Below are 27,274 nucleotides of genomic sequence, written 5' to 3' on the forward strand. Positions count from 1 at the left end.
GACGAAACCTAAGAATGTGTTTTTAAATGATATTCCAACAGAGGAACAGATATTAAAAGGAAGTATTTGTATGTAACGGATTTTTAAAAGATATCGAATATTTGAAATTAACCTTTCGCTTAACGGAACCACCCTGTATCGAAGCATTTGACAGGTCGAAATGCAGTGTTCATTTGCGCAAAGTGGCGGTTGCACAGAAAACCTCATTCCAAACCTTTTCTATGGTTAATTTACGATTGCTATCATTGATCCAAGATATTCTTGAGATTTTTAATGTTCAGCGAACCATTTCAAGCTAGAATTATCGTTTTTATTGTTGTAAAAATTATCGAAAATAAAATATCTCGACGTCGGTGGCGCTGTCCTAGGGAGACACCCACTGTGCAACTGTCTAAACAAATTGGCTGTTGTCAAACAGTGGGCTCTCGGAAAAGTTACAAAAGTATTTCCATTTAAAATCCCTTCAAAAGCGAATGTGAAGCCCCAAAACACACGCACACACGCGCTTTTCCAGTGCAAAAGCCCATTGCAATACCGCGAAAACAGAAAGAGAGAGGAGAGGAAGAAAAGCGCTCCCAGCACGGCGCACGCACGACGCACGCACTTCCCTGCAGACGATGACACAGAACGTACCGAGAACGGCCGTCCGTCGTACCCTGTAGCCAGCGCCGTCTGTGTTGAGCCGTCGTCTATTGTTTTGCGTGCTGCCAGCCAGTGCAGTTCGGTCTTTCGGAGCGTCCGCGGCTTTCCCGTTCCGTTCGGATCAGCAGTGCGGAAAATTCTTAAACCCACCCAACCACAAACCCCGAAGATACCGACCGAGATCAATAACCCCGTCCGTGGAAAGTGTACGAGCGTTTGTGTGTGTGTGTTTGTGTTTGGTGGCCAGTTCCGGTGGCCAAGCTTGTGCGCCTGTGTGTGTGTGTTTGTGCGCGCGCGTTTGTGTACTTTCCGCTCGGCCGTCGGTGGGGTGGGTTTCTTTTTTTCTTTTCTATCGGAGCAACCAAAGCTACTCACACACAACATACACATAGTAGAGTAACCCGTCGGTGGCTGTCTGGTGTGGAAGTCGCAAAAGTTCTTTCCTTCCACCTGTTCTGGGTGTGTGGGTTGCTGTGTGCGACGAGTGTACAGCGAGTGATTCGATCGGCCCAGTGTTTAAAGTCCAAGTGCGCGAGGACATCAGTCCGAACGGTTGAACCAAAATAAAAGCAGCATGAGCGCGACCGACGGTGGAGGTGCCGAGCTGAGGCGAAGGTTACTAGCGGAAGGGGATGCTGGTCAGCAGCAGCAACAGCCACAGGAAAGCCCTAAACAGCCGCAACAACAACAACCGCCGGAGTGTGCTACCACGGAAAACTCGGACCATGTAGGTTTTTCCTTTTGAACAAAAAGTGCAACAAAAAATGTGCGAAAATTCGGTTCTCAATTTATCGATTTTTCCTTCCATCCCTGGTTGCTGCTGCTCATCACCCGAGCGCGCATGGGACAGAGCGGGATAGTACGCGATTTTACATGATGCACAACAGCACAACGGCTGGAAGGCTGGTAGAGGATACTTCTTTCTCCAACTGTTGTGGGAGAGCGAAAGGAAAACAAACTGCCGGGAGATAAATCGCTCATTTTCTCCCGTTTTTCGGTCGGCAGCGCAGCGCATCTCCAAGGATGTTCCAAGGAAGACAAGACATCTTCCAAACAACACGCAAAACAAACGTTTCCGTTCGTACGTTGGCATGCCCTGTACGACCGGAAAGTGTAAACATACACGATTCGTCGTTTTTCGTGTTTTTAGAGGAAAATGGAAAAGCAAGCCTTGAGAGAAGTGGAGGGTTCCTTTCTTTTGTATCTTTTTAGCCTAAACTTATCCCTTTTTATAGAACGAAGATGGCGACGGTTGTGCATCTCTTATCTTTATGGTGCACGTACACACACACAACCACACGAACATGCCACAATTGGCCACTAATTAAATTTGCTGCAAAAATGTATGCCTTCCAGAGAGACGACGTTACATACCGACACACACACACACACACACACGAAACCAGAGGGAGGCTTGGCGCCTTCCTATTCATCCTCCTCCTCCTCCTCCATCTCCTACATTGTCGCCAGGTGGAAGGAATGTAATCCAATTCCCACCAGGCGGGAAATAGGTTTCGTAACGCGGCGACCACATAATAGCCGTTCCCATATGGCCATAGAATCGTCTTCTTCCTATCATGGAGGAACGATCGAATGTGTGTGTGTGTGTTTTTTTTGTCAATTCATTTAATCCATCGACGAAGCGACACAATCGCCTATCGATTGTCTGTCCGTGGGGAGTTTAATCTTTCCCCCACGGGCAGTGCCAATTCCCCAAACGGTAGAGCTGGTAGGCTGGTCACTAATTGTAATCTACGAGCTGGGCGCACCTGTATGATGTAAAAGCTACACGCCAAATCGACCCGTATTTGTCCTTGTAAAATTAGCTAATTGTTACGAGATTTGATTAATTTTTGAAATGCAATTTTCCAATCGATTGGCGCTTTTCCCGCACCAATTACTATTACGCTGGAGCAAAACGATACATGATGCTGGTGGCCCCCTCTTTAGAGTTCATCTATTAGTAGTAGTGACAGAGTAAGGTCGGTGAAATTTTGAATCAATGCTAGAGAAAGATGGTTTAAAAATAGCATTTCAACAGCACGGCGGGAACGCCATATGGGAGCGCGCCCACACTCGGTTCATATTTCTGTTTTGTTTTTTGCAATATTTTGACCCGCTTTTTACACGCCACTCGCGCTGAAATCGTGAGAGCGAAGTGAGGAAAACAACGGAACCACCATCCGATCGCGCCATCCACAGTCAAAGTTCAGGCCGGTACGATCTCACGTCATCATCGGCGGTGTGAAGTTGTCGCGCTTCGGCGTTGTTTACACTTTCGCGGTCGTCGTGGTGCGTGGTACTTGTTTGGTTGGTACACTTGGGCCGTTGCTTGGACCGGAAAACCGATAGCAGCGGGCAGAAATTATGTAACATTAAAAGGCGAGTGATAATAGGCGGCCGTCGTCGTCGTCGACAATAGAAACATGGCTCATGCTCTTTATCAGCACACCCTTCTTACCATGCGTTGGTCATGTGTGCTGACTAATCTTGGGCCTTGTGTGAAAGAGATTCGATCGGAGGATGCCATGGAGCGCGGTACATACACTACGCACAGCCACAGGTTTCGTGGCGTCTTGCAACGCACACGCGCTTGTTGTACGCGTGGAGAATGAAGAAATCGGCTAGAATTAAGGGGCACATTCCAGCTGAGCTTACAGTAACCGGTTTGTTTTTTGTGTGTGTTTGGGGTTGTTAAAATGTAAATAGAAATCTTTTTTTCTTTTCTTTTTGTTCGATCGCTTTCTTCTCCGCTCTTGGTTTGTGGTTTTGTTGAAAAGCTAGTAAAATCTCTCCTTCTCGCCCGCCACGTGCGTCATCCATGCGCAAGAGTTACAGCATGCATTCCGCATGGAATAGAATCGTGTTTTGAGAGCAATCTTAACCTTATCTTAAAGTATTTGAATGTTTCGTTGCATCACATGGAAATGTGTGTGCTATTTTACCCTTCAATATTTACCATATTTCATGCAGCTCGTAAGTGCTACACTTTACGGCTCGACGCCGAACACCCGAGAGACCTTGGGAACAACACCCCCCGAGCTTCCATCGGTCGAAGGTCGGGTGAATTGTTAATTTAACAATCGAAAGTGAGGCACACATTGTGCACCAAGCTCCATTGAATTGGTCCATCGAATGTAATTATGCGCCAATGTTGATTTTGGGCTTAACGCTTCCACGTAACGCTTATTAAGCAGCTTAAAACACACAGTAGTGGAAGGAAAAAAGCTCAATAAATCGTAAACCATTATTACATCCAAAGTGAGGCAGTATTTCGTTAACCTTTTTCCATTTTGTTTTCTTCTTTTAGGTCGATTCGGAAACCGAAACCGAGGAGCGAATGCCGGACGAGAAGTACGTCGACGAGATGGCCAAAAAGCTTCCCCAGGGAACGAACAAAATGCCCGAGGTGCTGGGCTATGTGCTAAGCGGACTGCCCGATAGGTGCGTTTTGAAAGCGAATTGATAAACCGACGCGCACCGTTCGATTGTGTTATTTTGACCTCCCTTCACCCTCCCCCTCTGAACTTCCGGTTCGGTGCCCTCGCTGGCGCATACATTAAGGTGCTACCCCCCGGTGGCAGTGAATCACCTTGGTTTGGTTGAAGGCAGTGCTGCTGCTGCACCGTCGTTCTAGAAGTAGAAGCTGCATTTAAGCTTGTTGCTAATGAAATAATAATCCCCAACCGCAACGGTCGGTACGCGTATGGTATTGGTGGAAGCATTAGAAATCGAATGCAGCTGAGAAAAGGGGGCTTTGCGGTGAAATCTAGAAACGACGTTCAACCACCACAAACACACTCACCCGGTTGTAGCTAATTTCTCAACGCAAACACTCGCCTAGAACCGTTTTTTGGAGGTCATGGAAGGTGTTTTACCCCGTTTTGCGTCCACCATTTGCTTATAGGCTATTTGTAGGTGTAGAGTAATTGGATATAGCGGCACGGTGCGCCGGGGAGACCTTTTGCCGTACGTGAAATATCATCGCGAGCTGCCTTCAATGTCAAGATCTTGGGCATGACGGAGCACTACTCCTCGTCCACACACACAAACCTGGCGACCATTTTAATTTATGTCTCTTTGTCCCGTCGCGCAATGATGCGCTGTTTTGCGCTGTTTTTACAAGCGTGAAATGCGCGGTTTTAAGCGATAAAGCACGAAGCAAACCTCTGTGCACGTTACAATTACAACCTTACACAAAGACACAACGGAATAACAACAGTACAGGTTTTATACAAACAATTATTTATGAAAATGTTTTCTTGTTTTTTCCTCCTTCCCCCCTTTCAGATGGAAGAACTGGGTGATACGTGGCATCTTTACTATGATTATGATCAGCGGCTTCTGTCTCATCATCTACGGCGGTCCGTTAGCGCTGATGGTTACGGTAAGAAAGACACGAATGTGTACTGTGTGTATTTGCTTTTTGGGGATTATAGTTTGATTATTTTAACTACCAATTTCGTTTTATTGCAACACAAGTTTCGAACTTTCGAGCATATCCACAGAACGTGCGGCGGCAGTCTTACAGGCTGTAAACGCTTACAAGCTAAAACTATAGATGTCCGCGGCGGACGGAGGTTGAAGGGATTGAAGGGTGATGATGGTAATGGTAAACGATGATCTCTCGCTCTCTCGCACTACTTGTAGACGGACTCTTTCATCAGCTGATCGACAGTCTTTGAACATTTGGCACAATTTTCCACACTGTTCCTGTAAGGTGATGGAGAGCAAGAAAATACATATGAAAGCGCACGTTTGCTCCTTTTGGAATTTGGAAAGGAAATGTTAACTTACCGCACAACGTCCGTTAAGATCGCATTGCGGTTCAGCTCGGTGGCGAGCTTCGTTTGCAGCGCCTGTACCATGTCCTCTTTGGCTTGGAGTTGCTGCTTGAGCTGTGCTATCGTTTCCTCCTGCGCCTCAAAGATAACCTGAAAGTACACAGGTGAAGCACACATTTTAATGGTGCATCCATTTTGGAGTGTTTCCATCCTTCAACCCATCATACCCTCGACTCTTCCATACTCTCCGAGTAGGAGGGCGGTTCGTCCAGGCAGAAAAAGTCCCGCACCGCCTGGCACGTGCGCATCCCATCGTCCGACAGGATCGTGTCGATGAACGTCTGCAGCCCCTGTATCCGGTTGTCGATGAAGCCGCTGCTAAAGTTGTCGCCGAACCATTTCTTCCGCGGCAGCACCAGACCACAGTGCGGGTAGAGCTGCCTCAGCTTGTTGTTCAGCCGGACAAAGTCGGTGTACCGGCGCAGCACCAGCCAGCAGGTGTGCGAAATGCTGTTTTCGATGCGCAGTTTGAATATCTGGCGATGGGGAAGCATTGGAGCATTCAGCAATTCAGTTTATTATAAGTATCGAAACGTTACTTCTAAAACATCAAATTGTGGTTACGTGAGCGCGATAATGCCAGTTCGCACCTTCTCGCACTTCTTCTCGCCGGGGGGTCATTTTTGCCCTCAAACGTACACATAATTACGGGGACCACGCGTTGCGTCTGTGTGGATGGCGTGGATGAAAAATCGCCCTATCATTATTTACCTTTCATAACAACAAGCGTTGTTTCACCTCAATCATCATCCTCAATATGCTGCGAGGTTCGAGGTTGAAACAAATGGGGCTTTTGCTAACAAAAAGCACGAGTGAGAACTGTTGGCACATTGGCACAGCGTGCAAATTAGCTGTCAATTCCCTTCCCTCGTATTAGCCTTTTTGGATGACGCGCAAGGAAGGAATGGATTGTTTACTGTGACCCTCCATGGTAATGTTTGTCACAATTTGCACAACAACGTTACATGGGAGCTAATCAACTGTCAACAGGATTGCTTACAGATTGCTGCCACACAAGAACGATTCATTTGCATGATAAGATCGCTGCAACAAGACGATGAAGCACAAAAGAATAATACCCGGATGATCGACCTTTTCACGGCGTCCGGAGAAGAATGTTCTCTTCTACTTCTGAAAGCATTTGAATCACGCCACATATGCACACACACTACTTCACACCACCACACACACACACACGCTATAATTCTATCGCGCAGGCGTACTACGTCTTTACCATATGCGTGTGCCGTGGCGAACGCTTACGCCACTTTCTGTGTGTATGCGTATATGGGACCGGGCTGTGAAACACACTTACCGTGAAGCGGGCCCGCTCCTCCATCACCTCGTAGCCGACGATCGGAATGCGCACGGCGCCGCTGTTCACCTTCAGGTGCATCTCGGACTTGCTCGGGCCAAGATCGCTGCTGCTCAGCTCCGACGTCCGGCGGCTTTCGTACAGCCGGCGTGATCCGGTGCTCGATCCGGTGCCGCCGCTCCGCACACTACCACCCGACCCGAGTGGCGGCATCGATTGCTGCATCACACCACTACTGACAGGTCGGAGGAGTCCTACTGCTGGCACTACCGTGTTCTTGACGGCGAGCGTCTTCAAACACACCTCCGATTTGGCACCGAGGTAGAGATTGTTGGTGCTGAAACTGTTCCCACTTCCGGACAGGAGGGCACTAGCATCACCACCACCAGTATTAGCACCACCAGTACGATCGACACTGCCTGGAACACGCAAATCACTTTCCGATCGAGCCGGACGCAGCTGTTGCTTCCGTGCGCGTTTGCTGGACAGCAGTGTCGGATACGAGCTGGACCGTCTCAATGCGGGCGGCGATGTGTGGGTTGGCTGTTGCTGCTGTTGCTGGTGCTGGTTCTGGCGCTTTGCCCGCTGGTGCTGTAGAATCGATTGAACCGAGGGCACGGTACCGCCGCCACCACCGTCACCGTCACCGCCACCGGCTGCAGCTGTCATCTTCAGGGCCGTCAGTGTCGTCGTCGTCGTCATCACGCCGCCACCGCTTGGTGGCAACATTGCAGCACCAACACCATACTGGCTGATAAACTGTTGCTGCTGCTGCTGCTGCTGCCGCTGGGAGGACGATAATTTCTCCCTGTCTCGCTTCTGTATGGCGCGCAGTGACATCGTGCCGTTGCGCTTTCGCTATCTTAGCAGCAACCACCACCCCGTCGTTCGGTTGGAATGAGGGCTCCGCGTGGTGGTTCTGTGTTTATTTATCAAATTAGTCACAGCACACTTGGATTGTACGGTCTCTTTTACAGTGTGTAAGTGTGTGCGTTTGTTTCTTAGTTTAGAGCGCGCACGAAGAAGGGTTGTTTATCTCGCGCGCACACACAGTCTTGACAGTTTTGATCGAGACAAATGCTCGATGATCTCACCAATGCACTCTTTTTGTTTGTTTAAAATTCACTCAATATTATGCTTTGTTTTTTGTTTTGTAGCAAAATTATCAAAAACGACTCGTTGCGCTCTCAACGTTCACTTTCCTTCCCGGACTACAGGCAGGCACCACACTGAACCAATCGATGAGAAACGGAATGGCTGGTAACCCGTGTCCAGCAAAAGCTACTACTCAAACCACCACCACCACTCCCGCAGTTTCCACTCGAAGGCGTTACGCGATGCGAAATGCATGAATTTGCCAGTGGGCCCAGCCGCGTTTTTCGGACCTCCTCCACGACCGAGCGAAAGCGAACTAATAACAATAATAATGAAAGGCCGCAGCGGGCGGAAAGTGCGGAACCGCTGCGTCGTCGTGGTGTTCCGCGCGGAATAACTACCGATCTGCCTTTCTCGCTCTAACCGGATGGAGTTGCGCTGCGTGGAAAGCTTCGGATGCTCGCAGTGTGTGGAGGCGGCTTACGTTTGCAGCCCACTTTCTCCACCTTCTGGTAGAAATGGTCCGTTTTGCAAAACAGCAAACAGCCGTAACGAATCGCTAGAAAGCGAACGTTTTCATTCTCAAACAACGTAAAACCACTGCGCCACCTCCTCGGTACTAACGGCGGTTGTGCTCCTTTGTAGTGCCTTTGTGTTTATGTTTGCACCAAGGGCCGAAAGAAAGCCTTTTATGTTGCGTTGTTGCGAAGGTTTGCTATTTTCACGAGCAACGAAAACACACTGTTTTGGTGGTACGGGCAAGGTAAACGGAACACGGACACCGGGAGCAGCACTCGGTTGTTACTGGGCACACCACCGACACCGACACCGAAGGCACTCTGTTGCTGCTGCTGGCGATGATGATGATTGCGTTACATCGGCTCACCTTTGGGGGGGCCTCCGTAGCCCTCTTATTTCACGCACACAAACAAACAAACAACGCACAAACAAACACACATACACACGAGCGAGAGAGACAATGAAATGATCATCCGGCGATGCGCAACGCATCTCCCCACTCTTAGAGGGAGAGCGAGAGCGCTGAGAACGTAAGGGTTGCTGCAGCTACGATCAAACAAGCAAGAGAAGCAGCAGCAACATCAACCCCTGCTTGTGTGTGTGTATGTGTGTTGTGGTGTGCGTGTGTTATGAGTGCGGGCAGCTGGTAGTATCTCTATAACCGCGGCTGCTCCGGCGCAGGTGATCATCGGTCCGTCTGGGCGGTTGCTATAGGCGACCTTCCCCCAGCATACATGATGGCATCACGCATACAAATGCGACCGACCGAAGAGCCGTCAAAACATTTGCTCTTGGTCGTAGCGGCAGCGGCGGCGGTGTGGCGAGGCGGAACTGCACGCGAACTGCACTTTTAACCGTCTGCTTAGACACATGTACCATCTTCCCGGTGTGTTTGCCGACGCTGGAGGACGTTTGAAACTAGTACAAGGGAGGCTTACCAAAGGGCCGAGACCTTGGTTGGTGCAAATCCAATTAATATATGACTTTGTTCAGTCTACAAGGAAAGCTGCTACTTTTAAGGATGTTTTATGAAGGCTTTGAGGCTTTTTGTTTAATCAAAATATTAATATTATTATCTTGTCATGTGTTCTCTCATAGGCTTTAGCCGTGCAGGTGAAATGCTTCCAGGAGATTATCTCGATCGGCTACTCCGTGTACCGCATCCACGGACTGCCCTGGTTCCGCAGCCTCTCCTGGTACTTCCTGCTTACGTCCAACTACTTCTTCTACGGCGAAAATCTGGTCGACTACTTCGGTGTTGCAGTGAGCCGTGTGGTATTGTTACTTACCTTGTCATTTCCAACATTATTTTCTAACGCTTTTTCTCTCTTCTCTTAGGACTCGCTACGTTTTCTAGTCAAGTACCATCGCTTCCTGTCGTTCTGTCTGTACTGCATCGGCTTTGTCTGGTTCGTGCTGTCCCTGGTGAAGAAGTACTACATGAAGCAGTTCAGCCTGTTCGCCTGGACGCACGTGGCGCTGCTGATCGTCGTCACGCAGAGCTACCTGATCATACAGAACATTTTCGAAGGGTTGATCTGGTTCATCGTGCCCGTGTCGATGATCGTGTGTAACGATGTGATGGCGTACATGTTTGGGTTCTTCTTTGGCCGCACACCGCTGATACAGCTCAGCCCGAAGAAAACGTGGGAAGGCTTCATTGGCGGTGGGTTTGCGACGGTCATCTTTGGTCTGATTGCGTCGTACTTCCTGTGCCAGTTCCAGTTCTTCGTCTGCCCGATCGAGTACTCGGAGACGGAGGGACGCATGATCATTGAGTGTGAGCCGAGCTATCTGTTCCGGCCGCAGGAGTACAGCATCGCATTGGTGAGGCATTCGTGTTTTGGTGGTGTATTGGTGTGTGTAAGGGGTTGTGTCTTTAATAATTGCTTTCTAATTGCAGTTTGGCGCAAGCAAAACGATCACGATGTATCCGTTCCTCCTGCACTCGCTCTCGATGAGCATCTTCAGCTCGGTGATTGGACCGTTCGGTGGCTTCTTTGCTTCCGGATTTAAGCGTGCGTTTAAGATTAAGGTACATGTTGCGATGGACGGTAGTAGAGAAGAAGGAAGATAGATTTGCTAATCCCTTTTTGTGCTATGTTTTTGTAGGATTTCGGCGATATGATTCCCGGACACGGTGGCATTATGGATCGTTTCGACTGTCAATTCTTGATGGCAACGTTTGTAAACGTTTACATCTCCAGCTTCATCCGTTACGCTTCCCCGCAGAAGCTGCTAAACATGGTAAGATGTGGATGGAATGTGACTATTATAAATTTTCAACTAAATTTTCGATTTCCTCTGCGCAATAGGTATACAATCTTAAGCCCGAAGAGCAGCTGCAGCTGTTCAATCAGCTAAAGGACAGCCTGGAAGAGCGAAACATTATAAACCTTTAAGTTGCCCGAAGCCGAGCGCAAAACAAGTGTGTGTGTGTTACCCCCCGCTACCGCGCTGCTCGTCGCCTGTTATTTGTTGTATTATGTGTTTTTGTGAATGGTTTTTTTTTTCGCTGTTCATTAGTGTTTTTGTTTGTGTTTGTTTTAACACCTTAGTTTATTTAAATACCATTTACGTTTTTTTTGCCATTCGGAAGCAATGGAAGAAAGAGAAAAGAAAGCAAAAAACCCCGACACCAATGCTCGAAAATGGGAAATCAGCAAACGACGCTTTATTTTGGTGATGCTGCTGTTTTGTGTAAGCGAGAGAGAGACTAATCTTACCATTTATATGTGTATGATCTAATAACTATTACGTTTGGCTACTCCGAACGTGTATCGGCACTAAGACTAAGAGCTTTGAAGAAGGGAGGGAAAACCAGGCCAAACGAGAGAGAGACCCTCCCAGTAGCGAAACCAATCAAACCACGATGATCTCGCTAGTTCGCAATCAGTGCTGGGGGGGTTTGGAAGAATGATATCGCCCCGGCTACACAAGTATTCTGCTAGGAGGCGTGTGTGGCAAACGATAGATGATACACATTTTCTGTACGCAGAGTTTCTTATTTGCTTTTTTTTTTTTACAAAATGACAAGGTCGTGTGTGTGACAGGTGCGTTGCGTGGATGCGTTTTGCGTGTTTGCCCTTTTAAGTTATTACAGGGTTTCCCACGATTTATTGGTTGGTTCCCACGATTTATTGGTGCGTTCCCACGATTTTTTGGTCATTTCCCATAATTTTTTGGTAGCAACCCACGATTTATTGGTCGGTTCCCAAATATTATTGGTCGGTTCCCAAATATTATTGGTCGTTTCCCAAATATTATTGGTCGGTATTATATTATATTATATTTGGGAACCGACCAATAATATTTGGGAAACGACCAATAATATTTGGGAACCGACCAATAATATTTGGGAACCGACCAATAAATCGTGGGTTGCTACCAAAAAATTATGGGAAATGACCAAAAAATCGTGGGAACGCACCAATAAATCGTGGGAACCAACCAATAAATCGTGGGAAACCCTGTAATGATACACACCCCGTTGGCGAAATGGATGGAAAGGGAAGGAGTGCGAGACAAAATCGTAGCGCGGATAGTAGGTGCCTGTTTTGTGTGCGCCAATTTTCCGGAACAACACGTGTTGCGATCAAGCGTTGTTGCTTATTGTGAAACGCAGCAATAAGATATACATATTCAGCGCCGCAGCATGGGAAATTGTGCACAAGACAAGGCAGCTCCATACGCAATCGATGGCTAGAACAAAATACGCGTAATGATTGTGTACGGTGGTGTAAGTGTGTTTGACAGTGAACGAATGATGAGCGAAGAAGCAAGTGGTCAAACACGGACCAGCAGCAGTAGCATCATAATCGCATATATTTAATCGAACTGAAAACAAAAATCCAGGCTTTCATTCCGCAATTTGAGTGATTTCTTGAGTGGAAGTGGAGTGGAGAGTGGAGAAAACAAAACGGATGATTATAATATGTAGGAAAAGGAGAGCAGACATAGTTTTGTGCAATAATATATTATATACTATATATACACACACATGTATATGTAGCTAAATGGGACTGAAAATGCCCCAGCGAGGGAGATAGAGAGAGCGAACGGTAGTGGAAGATTGCAAGATTACCAGATCGCAGATATCGTAAACATACACAGATACACAGATAAATAAACCACTCTCTCACATTAGCGTAAGAAGAGGGAGAACCGTTCCATTTGACCGTTGGAAACCTAGTCCGATATGGAGGAAATCCACAAACACAAATCCACACTGCATGTTGTTATGGTGCGCGCTCTGACAACCGATAGGCAAGAGGACCTCTCAACCATCCAGAAGAGGAATGCCAATGCCGAGGGAAAATTAGGGAAAATCCTTGCCCTGCGTGCTACACAAAAGCTCCCTCTAGAAAGGAAAACATGAAACCCTCTCGTTGGAAAGTGGGCACATTCCAGGAGGAACTAAAGCGCGCTCGCGTGTGTTTGTGTGTGTTGTTATGGCCGGAAGACATTGTGCTTCATGCTTCACGCCGCAGACCTTGGGGATGTTGGAATAGAGAACAAAATCGCATTAATATCGCGTTTTTTCGATGTTTTACCAAAACAAAAAGCCAATGTGTGCGTGCGCTCCACAATCCTCTTCCTTCCGTGGGTTAGGAAGTGACAAGAGCCGCCGCCCCGTTAGTAGCGTTGTCGTACCTACCGTTACAAACACACACACACATCAACAGATAGAACGAAATTATAATCCACACGTGGCAGTAGAGCATTGAAGCTGCGTATTGATGTTTAGATTTGGTTTATTTTATATATCAACGTGTTTAATAAAGCAATTGTATAAGGCGACCTGTGTATTGTAGAGGATAAAACAGAATAAGAAAAAAAAACACACACACAGAGACACACAAGAGATGATTGAATCCACTGGTAGCTCCCAGGAGCGATTTATAATAGTAGCAAAAGGATTGGAAAATCGATCGAAACCCCCATCATCACACACACGTCGTATTATCGTTTAATTTCTGATTTCTTGCCCTTGTTTTTCCTTCTTCCGATAGTAATTGTTAATTCCATCGTTATTGGTTAAACGATCCGTAGGTTAAAATTACGTTTATTTTTGTCCTATTAAATAATATAACTATATTCTGTTATCGCTTTGCCCGCTCACAAATACTCCAACACCCGAGAAAGAACAAAAACACACAACTACAAAAAGAAATGCAATGTTTAGTATAAAAGAGAACCTCTAACCAAATGTTAATCTCGTGTAACGTAAATTTGAACACATAGCAACATTTATTGTAAAACAAAATAGTAAGACACAGAGGGAGAGAGACAGAGAGAGAGATCGATGGATTCCCATAATGTCTGTTAAATAATCTCCATCGCTTAAAAGCATTCTCTCTTTCCCCTGTCGTTTTCAAAACCTGCCCCAAAATAAAGAGTTCAACGATGGCACTCTGTCCCATTCTCTTTGATGTAAATGTAAACAAAAAAATCGTTTGTGTTAGTGTCGTTTTGTGGTGTTTATTACATTGCTTCATTTAAATGAAAATATGAGATAAAGTTCACAAAACAAACATACAAATAATCACTGCACTGTGTCTTTCGGTTGGTGTTGTGCTAAACAAAAGCTTGCGCTATTCTCCGCTAGATGGCGCTACTTAGCACACATTTCAAATTTAACCGTTTTGTTAATCTTTCGGAAGCTTACAACCGTTGCTGGGTTTTTTCCTTCATTTTATACAATTGCCAACTACACAAAGCAGTGATCCACATCCTGTTCTTCCCTGCCCCGTATCATTTCTTTTCTCAGTGACGTCATACTCAGGTCCCTTTTCGCGTTTGCGAGCCACGCGTGGTTCTGTGAATGAATTTGGCACGCGCAAACACTTGTCGAACGAAAAGGTGCTTGCCCTTTTCCGGTACACCGTCTAGACGAAATCCCCCAACGACTACCACCCACCGACCGCACTTCACCACCGACGCCCGATGCGCCATCATGACGAAGCATCTAAGGCGCACGAGCGAGCCGATTGGTGGTTAACCGTGAAAATTTGGTAAATCTGGTACACACTTTGCCTGGAAAATTTACCTCGGTAATGAAGAGATGGTTAGAAACATCATTAAAACGTAAAGACCTTTGGCTGGCCGCATAGTGTCGTCTAGCCAGAGCTGTTTTGAGCAGCAACAAAAACGAATACGAAGAGGGTCTGCTGTAGTGCCCATAACACATGGGAATTCCCAGTTCCTCGAGAACAAGTACCATTTATGCTTTATTTGAACTGTGTTTGAATTGTATGTTTGGTTGTGGGTTCAGAAAGTGATGCTTATTTCATATACAGATACATTAATTAGATAGTGCAGGACTGCGGCACACACTGATTAAAGTTTCATACTCCGCATAATCGCACAGTATACACACAAAAAGCAGATGTAAATTGAGAGAAAATTACCCTAAAGTGTTTGTCTGTACTGTGAATCGTTTTGTGATCAACATCAAAGACCCATTTTTTTGTTTGCCCCGCTCCCTATATAGAGCACGGCGCTTGTGTGTGACTCATATCACAGTTAATCGCATACGGCGGCCCCCGTGCACTCACAAAGATCGCAAAGATCTCACCACGGTTCAAGTTCAATGTTCCGCGGTTAAACACACTGCTAACAACAAGTGGCGTTTGTAGGCGTGTGTAGGCAACCTGTCGCGTGTACGATCATGCGTACGCATCCAGCTGATGCGCTGAAGATGAAGTTGATGGGTTTGAAGTATCATAAGCTTCCCATCGCAAGCTTCTCCCACCTTCATTGAAAGGGGTGTGAGGGGCAATGAGCGATCTTGCCGCACCGTCAGCTTAGTCAGTCAGCGGTGAGAAGGCTTCGCGTTCGGTCGCACTAAAGTCGCGTGTGTCGCGGAAGTCGTCGAAATCCCAGTTTCAGAAGGTTTGTCTACCAACAGTGTACCATATAGATGGGTAGATCATTTTGTGTACGAAGCAGAGATACTTGCTAGCCGGATCTAGTTGTGCTACTGGTTTGTGGTGTTGTTTGTGGAGAGGATTTGTCACCCAATAGCCCAAAAAATGAAACGCACTTACATGTGTCTTAAACCACCGTTTGACCTTCGACTAACGTGTGACGAAGTGTTGAAGGAAGGGAGCAAAAAAGGACGTGCACGAACACATTGAGCCTCCGCAAATTGGGCCACTTAAGTGAGATATCAACTAGAACGAATCAGTACTAACACAGGTGGCTGTGTATCTTTAGGGGGATGGATGGCTTGGTCTCAGACGATCAAACGATGGATGTGCTGTCCGTGGTGATGATCTTCTTAATTACCAGTCATCGCGTGGCCACCTACTGATCCATCCTATCAAGTAATGTAAGAGAATGTGTGTACAAATAATTCATCAAAATTATGGGCTGCTTTTGTATATTTTGCCCATTTTATGAAGCGCTTAAAAAGGTTTGTCCTTGTCACTTATCTGAGTACTAAATACTGTCAGTGAGTGCATCACACCGTACCTTGATCTTTACCACGATCGTTGATGGTTGCGCTGTCCCACAGACACACACACACTTTCCCTTACCCTTCTCGGTGTCGTGTTGCAAAGGGAATTGACTTGACTCGTACGCACATGTGAACTTGCAGTGCAGAGTTCGTAGATTTTGCTTGGTAGCTCAAACAATGAAGGTGTACACCTTGTTGAAGTTCGTTTTTAGTACTTGTACCTACACAGGCTCAAAAATCGATTACCAAGAATAGATTAAGTCATTTTCTGTGGGTTAAAGGTTGTAATGTGTTATCTTGCAGTTTAAAAAGGTGGTAGAATACTCCCTTTACTTCTTCATACATTTGAATAGCAGTACGAGCCACGGAGACAACACATTGACGTTGCTCCGTCCAGCTGCGCCATAGCGAACCGGGGAAAAAAAAGGCATAAAAGACGAAGCAAAGAATTAACAAAAAACAAAGAAGCTACAAACGCCTCACAGAGCCAAACTAAATTTGTCCAGACTTGCGCCAGACGGAAAACGGCTTCTCGAGTCATTAATCGCCCAACCAATTTTGCGCAGGTTCGTCGCTTACGCGGCGGCGGCAGCGGCAGCGCGCGCATTGATGTCATTTGATCGGCGGAGTGGCGGCGGCTCGCCCATTTCGGTGTTGTATTGTCGTACAGATGTTTGCGATCGCTGCGCTGTTTCCCACCCGACGGTACTAATTTGTGCAATGAAAAGGAAAGTCAGTAAGGTGTAAGAATGGAGGATGGAAAATTATCATTTACTGGGAAAGGGAAAAGACCGTAGAGCAATGTTTGAGATGGCGGGGGAAAGGTTTTTATGCTTTCTTTGGTGTGTGTATGGTGTGTGTGTGTGTGCTTGATAAAAAGTACGCCTGAAGAATGGGATTTTATAGAAATTATGCAGTAATAACGCAATTATATATGGTGCGGCTACCTAAAAAGTGACTATTAGCATGTAACGTAGAGAGAGAGAGCAGGAGAGTGAGCAAATTAAAATGAAGAAACAGCTCAATCTAATGACAGACCAGCGTCGCTTGATTAGGATTATTCACACACACTCAACTCTAAACAAAAGCTTGCTGCAGGTCTTAGGTTGCCATCGGGAGCTGATCGGTTAGACCAAAGTGTATGAATATCAGGTGGTCTCATAGCCTGTTTTTCATAGCAAAAGTTGAACGTCACTTTTTGACAGCATGGGTGAAAACATATCTCACACACACACACACATCACGTATTGATGAAAAGCAAAACAATATTACGGTGTCTAGCGATTGGAACAAAACTGTTGGAAATCTCATTTTATTTTGTTGAAAGTAAGATGATTTAGAATTGAAAAGGTAAATTAGGAAAAGAAGAGTACCGATATTAATGAAAACAGTGTGTTTGTGGTGCTTATTAAGAGAGTGCAATCATTATTGTCTTCACATAACCGTTGTTATGTGTTTCTCATACTTGCTGTTATTTTCTATTTTTCCCTTTGTATAGGTAGATACGTTGGTCGTTGGCCGTTTTCTCTGAGAAGCGAAAAGCTAACGAATATCCATTATCGAGCAGTGAAGACAAGCGAATATGTTGGAACATTTATCAACACAAAAATATATATATAACTCATCTTTACGCCATGGAACATCGAATATTTTATTTTTGACGGAGACACATAAAGAAGTAAAGACAAATTGTGTGGAAATTCTTAGCGGTCACGGGACAGTAGACCTTTCTGAAGTTTTTAGCGGAAAGGTTTTTTGAGAAATTTTGAACCAGAAAAAAATCATTACTTAGTTTTAAAATTGTTTTCATGATTCATAGATTAACTACGAATTAATTGTGTTTGTTAAAAAGTTCTAAGTTTTTAAATTAAATAATATTGCGTTATATAACGTTGATGTCAGTCATTACTTATTAACCGCTACAATCATAACCGCTATGATTGTTTGGGCTATTGCGGAAGTGTCTAATAGTATTTACGATATCGCGCCATCGTCTCCCAAGTCGTTATGTTGTCGTTGTACATCAGTATAATTTTATCAAAGTAAAACAACAATACATATTAAATTTCAAAATTATTCTTTAATTGACTATTTTTTTCATTTTTTTAGCTGCTTTATGCTCTTTTGGCCCCTTTCGCTTACATCTCAATAGCTTTTCATTTGCGGCTTTAAGATTCGTGTGTTTAATTCTTAATTTCACACGTAGCATCATAAAGCATTTAATCATGTCTACGGGTAAACTCGGTATTTTTTTTTTAATTGTATTTACACCCGTTTTTACTATCCCTGGCTTTTTGTCCAGAGTACCATCGGGATGCAGCTTTTGGAACATTTTTTCCATTTTGGATCCCAATTTCAAAAAAGAATGAGATGGAACAAACAATCCTCCCGTGGATAAGTGCTTCACAAATGATGGTGGTTTGCTGTAGTTATGATCGCTGGTTATTTTAAATGAATATGTTCCTTGATCAATGTGCGGGTGTTTTTTGTGAAATTTTTTTCCTAAGTACCCCACAATATATTCAAATCCATCACTATCTTGTTCTGGTAGATCTGGAATGGTGGAACTGATGGTACTAAGGATTTCACTTTCATCATCCATTTCATGTGCATTTAATGCATTGTCTGGTAAATCTGGAATTACGTCTGCTTCAGTAAATAGAGTTACAGACATAAAATCTTGATTTTGTTCAGACAAACAATCTTCGTTTGCGTTTTCATGCTGCTCCATTAAGCAGATATTTTCCCCTAATCTCGTGTTTCGGTTTGTCTCCAGATTGGTTTGATTAATAAGTATCGTTGGAGATTTTCCGATAACTATCATTCTAATTCTATGCAGACAACTCAATGGTGATGGGTGATCGTACACCCCACCTTTTTGTCGCAATTGGGAAAAAAAGTTTTCTAATATATCTTGATTCAACTGTCAAATAAAAAAAGGTTTAAAAAATCAGTTATACAAATCATAATGGATATTTAGTTCAAAATTACCTTATGCGTTGAAATAAAATCTACTTGATGTTTTTTTTGCATATCTTTATACAGCATTTTAAGAGAAGTAATGTGCATCAGAATCGATTTCTGAAAGGTCTGCATGCTTGTTTTGTTTAAGGCAGTCATGTTAGATATAAGTTCGTACATTTTATCTAACGACTTTTCTTGTTCTTCTTTCCCCGTGTACGATCTTTTGTACGCTATTTTAGCCCAAGGAGAATAAGAGTTTGATATGCTAAACCAGCAGTCTACTGTTTCAATAAATTCTGCCAAAGTCTGAGAAGCATCATCACTTTGATATCGTCTCAAAGCAGTGGCTGTAGTATGCGAAAGTAATTGGACCGCTCGTCGCACGTTTTGCCGTTCTTGTGGTGACATTGTTAAATGATTTTCATTTAATTTAAATAACGGTGTAATTTCAGCATCCTTGCGTTCTTCAACTAGTTTTCGTAATGGGTCTGCCGTTATTATGCTTCCTTTATAATCAAATCCTGTATCAATTAGCCAATTTCGTAGTAATTTAATCAAATGTGGTGCGTCGGGAAATACATAAACATTTTTGTTGGTAACCGGATGATTGAAGTATGGTTTGGTTATATCGTGAGCTCCCAAATCTCTCCAACATGAAATATTTGTTTGACAATTGTCGCTGACAATTGCAACCACGTTTATCATGCGTTCACTTAATTTTTTAATTAAGGATAAAATGATGTCTTTCGTCATCTTTTGGTCAAAACCAATAAAAATAGGTTGCTTCCATTTGTTAAAAATACCTCGGGCCATGACAACCTGAAGATAGTTATGAGGACCTAATACTTCATCGGCACCAACATCGTATTCTAATATATGTGTCACCTTCATTTCATCGAAACTAATAACGCATTCACGATCTCTTGGAATTAATGTTTTCGCGTAAGATTCCATCAAATTCAAAACATCTTCAAGAATTCCTTGCTTGATATTAATTGATTTTATATACCGTTGAATGGTTGCTCTTGCCGGAAGGGGGAAATGCATGTCGTCTGTCATATACATGTAAGGCCTTTTCCCAAAATACCGTAACGTTAAAGCAGCTCCTAACTCCTTTTTTGTCCACCTTACTCGCTTTTTGCGTTTCAGGATCAAATCGATTTGATTTCCAGAAAGTGTCTTACTCAATTTTTTTTTCATCAACGGTACTATTTCATGATGTTGGATAGTAGTTTGTTCAAGCACTCTTATCCTATCTTTCAAAACGGTATTTCTAAGTTTCAGTTTTTTGTTCTGTTGTAATAGTATTTTTTTCTGTTTTAATAAGAATGAATTGTCCTTTCTTAGTTTTCTACAGAAATCAATCTCTTCGGTCAGTGTTGCTATCACAGCTTCAAGATTCTGAATTTTTTCTTGATCACTAATTAAAACACTTGCTTCATGATCGACAAAATCTGAAGCACTTTTGCTATCGTTTCTTTCATACAGCTCGTTGATTCGTTGATGTTCATCTACTCTGTCTATTTGCTCCTGTTCAGGAATAGTATGAGGATTTCTACACACTAAGGATGGAATTGCTGTAATTTACATTAATTTAGCAATAAGTTACAAAATTAACAAAAAAAAAAGGTAAAAGTAGTTGGGCTAATCGATTTTACCATTTGGAGTCAAGATTCTCAATGGTTGTCTGTTTTTCAAAATAGGTGATTTGGCCATTTGATAATTTTCGATGGTAAAATGGCATGAACAAATTACATCATTATCCTTTGGCTTCCAAACTTCTTCTCTCTGGCAAAATAATGTCCATTGATTACGCAAATCTTCATGCTTTGGAAACCTATGAAACGAGATGTTCAGGTTTTGTGTTTTAGCACGATATGTGCTGTTTTTACAAAATGAAACTGCACATGAATTATTCGGCATCTTCAATCTAGGTCCATGAACAAAATAAATATAATTTTATTTTGCGTATGGCTTTGAATGTATTTGGCAAGCTTCAAACTTACGTATTTAACGCGCTTTCAATTCAATTTAATTTATTAACGGCAGTGAAATACAAAGAAAAAACACCAGTGACAATGATGATAAATCACACAAACAAAGTAAATAATTATTGCAATTGATAAGATTTTTTATCGGCTTGGTTCACAAAATTTACATTCACAAGTTCACAAAATAATAGCATTGGCGATATGACCAGAGCCTACTTTGAATTTTATCCCTAACAATCCGTAAAGTTTCCATGGATATGTTTTCACCCGTCCTGTCAAAACCAATTTTTTTTCGATTTCGTTTTTAGTTGTCAATTTGTATGGGACGAGACCACCTGATATTCATACACTTTGGGTTAGACCTAAGCTTGTGCAACGGCCTGCTTTGTTTGATATGAATCTACTCCAAGAAGGTGACAAACAGTAACTGCCATGGCTTGCGACAAGCAACGGTCTATTGTTTCATGATTACGGTTACATTTGAATGATGGGTTTAGAGCATTCTAATTAAATTATGCTATTTAAATTGCATAAAAAGTTATTTGTTTTTGCAGAGCATTGTTTAGCCATTCACTTATTAATTGATACATAAAACAACTTCAAAAATGGTACATAAAAAGATGCTGCATTTTACATTAATATTGATGGTAAGTTAATTTCTCATCTCCTTTTTTAAACTACTCATAAAATATCTTCCAATTAATGTAATCTCATTTACAGATTTTGTCGCTTAATCATCTTTCGCGCACACTGGGAACTCCTTCGCCCTATCCCCATCCAACACTCGCTCCCCAAAAGCCGGCCTGTGGTACGTACGGCCAAAGCCCTTGCGCATTCGTTCCTGCCCCACCCGGAATGACGCCCAAGTGTGTCTCACCTGGGTCCACTTTTTGTGAAACGAATCCCGATTATCCTGCGTGAGTAGTTGCACTTTATTGCCCTTCCTTCAAAAGCACACACCCACACAGATAATGCTCCCCCTCTCTCTCTCTTCTCAGCTACCTCATTAAGCATCTGGTGGAAACGCTCGGCTATCAGCGCCTCATTGCCAACGAAGAGATGGTCGACTTTGGTGCGAACAAACCGCTGGAAGAGGAGGAACATCTGCACCATCATTATCATCACTTTTATGGGTCATTTGCGGCGATGGATCAAGCTTCCAAGCCACAGGCGCCTAAGCATTCCAGCCCTGGGTACAGCTACCTTACACCAACGCAACAATCACTCGGCACGGTAAACTACGAGGCGAAGCGTCCGGCACCGGTTCCACAGCCGATCTACATTCCCAAGCCACAGCACTCGTACCACTACAACTCGTACGTTCGCGCGCCAATGTACAACCGGCAGCCCGATCGGCAAGGATACTTTTATCCATCCCCCGGGGGTTCTGCTGCTAATTCGCCTTCCTCAAGCTCTCCAGTAACGCAGTACAGTCCGGCTGATTGGTTGAAGCGCTTCGCCCGTGATTTGTCCGATCGGCATCGACGCGAGGCACGGTTGGCCGCATTACGAAGGGTAGATGGTCCTGCCGATCCGTTCGACAACGAACCAACACCCTTCCGGTTGCCATCCATGGTAAATGAAACCGTTTATGAGCGTTTGCTGGCGAAAAACATGCGCGCAAAGCGACAAGCGGCGGGTGGTGTGAAGGAAACGCTGTGCAGCGTGCGGGAACGATACATTACACCGCAGACGGCACTCAACACGAAAGGTAACGGAAATGGGTGTAAAATGTGAGCTCTTTCGCTTGATCAACAATTTCGCAAATAATTACAGGCAATTGGATGTTTGTGGTGAATCAGGAAAACTCGCGGCAGCTCGTAAAAACGGAAATTTGTGCGTGAGTATTTGCAAAATGTTTGAATTACAACCGTTTCGTTAAGTATTTTGTGGCGTCCTCTAGTGGCAACTGTACTGAAGCACACGTTGTGGTTTGTGTCTTTGCTAAAATTTTCATATTTTTGTATATTCAAACAAAAATTGCTTTCTTTTTTAATCATTAATAGTTTAACTTTGAGTTTCTGTATTGATCAATCTGTTTTCAATATCTAGAAGCTCTCTTTATCACTTTTTTCATACTTTCTCATTCCAAGCTGACCTAACTACTGTTCCCTGACCCAACTCAATGCAAAGCAACGTTTTCCATTGTCAATATCCCGATTTTTACATTTCCGAGGGGGCTTACAAGAATTTCGATACAGCGGGGGGAAAACATTTTGCATTGAAAAGTACCAGGGGTGAAATGCTTCTTCCATCATCCCCCTTTCTGTTAGCGTTCAAAACAAAAAACCCCCGAAAAATCATTGGAACCCCTCCGGATCCTTTCCCTTTCCGAACTCGACGACGGAAGTCGGAAGAAGAGCTCAGAGTTAGGGCCGCTACGCCCTATCCGCACACACACGCACACGAGCTTTGTCCTTATCGGCTTTGCTGTTGACGAAATACCTCGAGCAGCATTCCATCGCGGTGTGAATTGCTCGGTGTCAATTGCTCTAACCACCTAGCCACCCCTTAAAACGGCTGGCGATTCCCCCTTCGTCGGCATACAGTATATTAACCTGCTGCTGCTGTTTTTGCTCTCTCGTTTTGCGTTCACTTCCCTGCGTGGTTTTGAAACACGTGGAATACTAGGTCAACGGAGTGCTCCAACCTGTGCAGCTTTCCGATCGGGTACAGCTCCCGGTGCGAGCAGCGGTACGTGCAGAAGCGGCTGGTCACGCTGGACCCGACCGGCCGGACACTGTACGTCGACACCTACTGGTTCCCGAGCTGTTGCGTCTGCTCACTGTACTCGGGAAATTAGCGGGAAGCGGATTCGAAGCGGGCCTGCAGTGAGTGAAGATCGAGTAAAGAGTACATGATCGTGCTGATTTAACAGAAGCTTCGTCGTTTGCCGCATTATTTATTCATTTGATGACATTTCAACACATTTTCTAATGAATTTTGTCCTCTTGGAAAAAGAATATCCTCTTTAAAGCAACATCTTTCTTACATTCTCCCATTATTATGCTCCATCATCAGCAAAATGGAACAGAAATAGCCAGAACGGAGAATGGAAAATGTTACAAAATATAATAATAAATCGATCCCCGTGCTTCAATGGCGTGCAGCAGTCATAAAGCAGTCAACGCAAATCATCTCCCTCGATCGCTTGTGTGTGTGTGTGTGTATGTGTAGTTGTACGGCAGCATATCCTTTACTGGACGGTGGTCGATATTCGCGTAGCACCAAGGACGAACCAGACAGCCCATGAGTAAGCCCCATCGACACACACACACACATGGAAAGAAGGAGACGAATGGGCCCATCGTGAAGAATTATGCTACCAGTAGATCATAAATTTTACTTTTTAATCAGCTTCGCCGGTCGCCGGTTTTGCATGCGCCGAAATTGAATCGTGGTGTGTGTGTGTGTGCGTTGGCCTCACCAGTTTTGCTGTGCGGCTGTTGATCTCTGCAAGACCAACAAAACAAAAAAGCGCGTCCTGCTGTTGTTGTACACACATACACAAAGAAGGAGAGAGGAGGAAAGGGAAACGGGGTAAAACATACACAGGACAATGGCTGTCAAGTCCTGGACGGCGGTCGGCATGCTGGGTGTGTGAGGCATGCTGTAGCGGCGTTCAGATCGGATCGGAATTCAACACTTCAAAATGCGTAGATGGAGCAGGGCAGGGGCCGAAGTTCGGGAGCATTCTCCGTTCGGCTCTTCTTTCCTTTCCTTTTCCTTTTCCTTTTCGTTTTCGTTTCGCTTCCCTGTTTTTTTGATGGATGTCTATCAACAGCTTCGGCCTGTGCATGGCGCGTGCAAACCGGCACCGCGGAATGGAAAACATCTGGGAAATTATGCATTTTTATTCGTAGTTTATGAGGGCGATGTGTTTTTCCGGCACAACACGGCGAGCAGTTCTGTGGCGATGAAAGCGAAATGTGCAGTTGGAGAGTCCGAAGCAACGAGTCTAAGGACAAGATGGATGTGTTTTTGAGAGAGAAAAGGTGTGGAAAGACAAAAAGGATAACCCCCCCCCCCCCTGTGTGTCTGTGTGATCGTGGATTGGGTGTTATCTCGGGAAGATATTCATTACAAATTCTAGATATCCACAGCTGATCTGGAGAGGGTAAGGTATTGCAATCAAAACTGCGCCTTAACCTATAATTTAAGTATACTCTGTGACCTACGAAATGTTTGTATTGTGTGGTTGATTGAACTACTGCGGTCTAAGAAGCTCAATCGTCACAGGGAGCTATCTCCTTACTTTGAGAGTGAAGGCTTACACTTACACTTGCTCCTTGGTCCTGAATTCCACAAAGATATTTCTTTTTGTTTTGCACAATGTACCCAAAGAAGGAGCTAATCGTCCCTAGATGTGCTTTCTGAAGCGCACCCACAACTCCGATCCGATTCTGACTATTGTTAGTCCGGTTCCGAGTCCGGCAAAATCACTAGCAAACACTAGTTCTGCTCAGAGTGGGAGTCGTCCAGAGTCGTCCGAAGTCATCTGGAGTCGTCCAGAGTCGTCCAGAGTCGTCCAGAGTCGATGTCTTCCGGGGTTAGATTCGTAAATAATCGTTCGGAGTCGTCCGGTGTCGTCTGTAGTTGTCCAGAGTCATCCAGAGTTGCCTGGAGTCGCCTGGAGTCCTCTGGAGTCGGCCTTGGAAACAAAGGCCTGTATACGAAATGCAAAAAAAAAAACACAACGAAATGAATGGTCTAATCACAAGAACATTGTACTCGATGGCTCCAGTTGACTCTGATCGACTCTGGACAACTCTGAATGACTCAGACTTCTGTCCACTCCGGCCTCCGGCACTCCGAACTCCGAAAAACTCCAACTCCGAGCGACTCCGAGCGATTCAAGACAGGTCCATACGACTCCGAATGACTCCGGATAATGCTGGGCGTAACTGCCTTCTGGAGTCGGTTCCAAAATTATCGGTGTTGGATCGGAGTCGATTCCAGATTTTTGCCAACTTTATCCATCGTACTATTTCATACTCCACAATACTGTAAACCACGCTTTTGCATGTGTAGAGCTACAGAGAGCTTGTGGTGGTCGATGAGAATGTGAAGAGCTACATAGGACGTGTAAAGTGTCAGGAGTGCTGCGGACCTACATGGGATATAATGTGGAGCGTACGGAGCTACAGAGAGCTCTGTCCTCGCTAAGCAGACATTGAGCAGACGTCCTCTACTTGTTGAAAAGAGCTACTATGCACTGCTCCATGAAATTATTTCTACTTGTTCATGTCCAAATTCCTGTTTAGTGTTTCTCTCTTAAAGATCCGAATGTCTGAAACTCCCAAAACTATTACCGCTTGTGTATGTACATTATAATTCATTCAACATTTCTTCATCACACAAGCTCTCCAACAAGCTTCAGAACACAGTTCAAGAAGCTCGGTACCGCCCTGCAAGACACTTTTTACCCGAAAAATCCCCCAAAATCCGTTCGATCGATTACGCTGAGCAGTGGTTGAGCACTGCTGTGGTTGTTGGTAGAACCTTAAAACGGTTGCCGAAGGGGGTGAAGTTATGCTGAAGCAAGAGCTTGAAGCCTGTCAAGCGTTAGTCAAGCCCGTCTGCCAGCACTGTCTCGTGCGCTCATGAGACACACACACCGTGTACACGGTTGCGCAAACGTGGTGCGTTGATCGCGCGTACTAGTAATGCGACAAAGTTAGAGGTGAAAAAACGAAGGCGACAAAAGAGGAAGAAAATAAAGCAAGAGAAAGAGAGTGAGAGAGGAAAAGCAACAAAAGGCTAAAAGGACCACAGAATGTCACAGAGAACGTGAAAAGGGAAGAAAGAGAGTGAAAAAGATAGAGAGAGAGAGGACACAAAACGAGACACGGTCGGCCGAGAAAAGCCCTTATGTGTGCGCTGTGCCGGCTGGTCGTGCTTCGTTGGTCCTGCGCGCTACACTGCGCGAATGACAAAGCAGCAGGACCCCTTGGTGAGGAAGGGGAAAGTAGAGGCGAGAAGCGACGGGGTAAATTTAATGGAAAGACCCTACAGGGAAAGGACCGAACGAGCGGTGGGAATGGCTAGATGTGGAAGGAAGGAGTGTGTGTATGTGTGGAAGATAAAACTCAACATCTGCTCCTTTTTATACAAATAATATATCAAACACATTGAACTACGGACGCGTACGGTGGGGGAAAAGGAAGAGGGAAGAGGCATGGTTTTATGTTGGTGAACGGCGGTGCCGTTTTCTCCACGTTCCTCGTTCTGCGCGTTCCTCCGTGCGCTTCACTGCGTGTTCAAAAGAGACGCACGCATACAGACGCAAGCGGCTGTGTGGCTGTGTGCGTGCTTCTCTGTGTAGAAGGAAACGGTTCAACGTGCTCAGTGTGTGCGAACAGACAGCGTCCACGGGCCTGCCCACGCCCGAATGCAGAGCCGATGGCATACAATTCTATCTTATCCATTAACATGAGAGGGA

At 44.8% G+C, this 27,274-nt stretch overlaps 3 protein-coding genes across 3 annotated transcripts; 2 read left to right on the top strand and 1 right to left on the bottom strand.

Annotated features, from left to right (window-relative positions):
• Positions 1-394: 394 nt before the first annotated feature.
• On the top strand, positions 395-11,438 carry LOC1269940 (phosphatidate cytidylyltransferase, photoreceptor-specific). Its single transcript, XM_308594.5, has 8 exons — positions 395-1,369; positions 3,953-4,086; positions 4,933-5,029; positions 9,514-9,690; positions 9,754-10,242; positions 10,319-10,450; positions 10,528-10,662; positions 10,731-11,438. Exons 1-8 carry the CDS (start codon positions 1,217-1,219, stop codon positions 10,815-10,817), a joined length of 1,404 nt encoding a protein of 467 aa, XP_308594.5. The 5' UTR covers positions 395-1,216; the 3' UTR covers positions 10,818-11,438.
• LOC5667161 (uncharacterized) lies at positions 5,050-9,105 on the bottom strand. Its single transcript, XM_001687974.2, has 4 exons — positions 6,802-9,105; positions 5,654-5,962; positions 5,440-5,576; positions 5,050-5,355 (listed from the first exon to the last, which is right to left on the bottom strand). Exons 1-4 carry the CDS (start codon positions 7,639-7,641, stop codon positions 5,283-5,285), a joined length of 1,359 nt encoding a protein of 452 aa, XP_001688026.2. The 5' UTR covers positions 7,642-9,105; the 3' UTR covers positions 5,050-5,282.
• A 279-nt stretch (positions 11,439-11,717) lies between the features above and the next one.
• LOC1269939 (protein spaetzle 5) lies at positions 11,718-23,712 on the top strand. The gene is made up of 6 exons (XM_061642287.1): positions 11,718-15,309; positions 21,371-21,479; positions 21,553-21,749; positions 21,831-22,543; positions 22,609-22,672; positions 23,464-23,712. The coding sequence occupies exons 2-6, from the start codon at positions 21,438-21,440 to the stop codon at positions 23,633-23,635; spliced, it is 1,188 nt and encodes a 395-aa protein (XP_061498271.1). The 5' UTR covers positions 11,718-15,309; positions 21,371-21,437; the 3' UTR covers positions 23,636-23,712.
• The last annotated feature ends 3,562 nt before the right edge of the window (positions 23,713-27,274 follow it).

The sequence above is a fragment of the Anopheles gambiae genome, chromosome 2 (genome assembly GCF_943734735.2).
Source record: "Anopheles gambiae chromosome 2, idAnoGambNW_F1_1, whole genome shotgun sequence".
Taxonomy (NCBI): domain Eukaryota; kingdom Metazoa; phylum Arthropoda; class Insecta; order Diptera; family Culicidae; genus Anopheles; species Anopheles gambiae.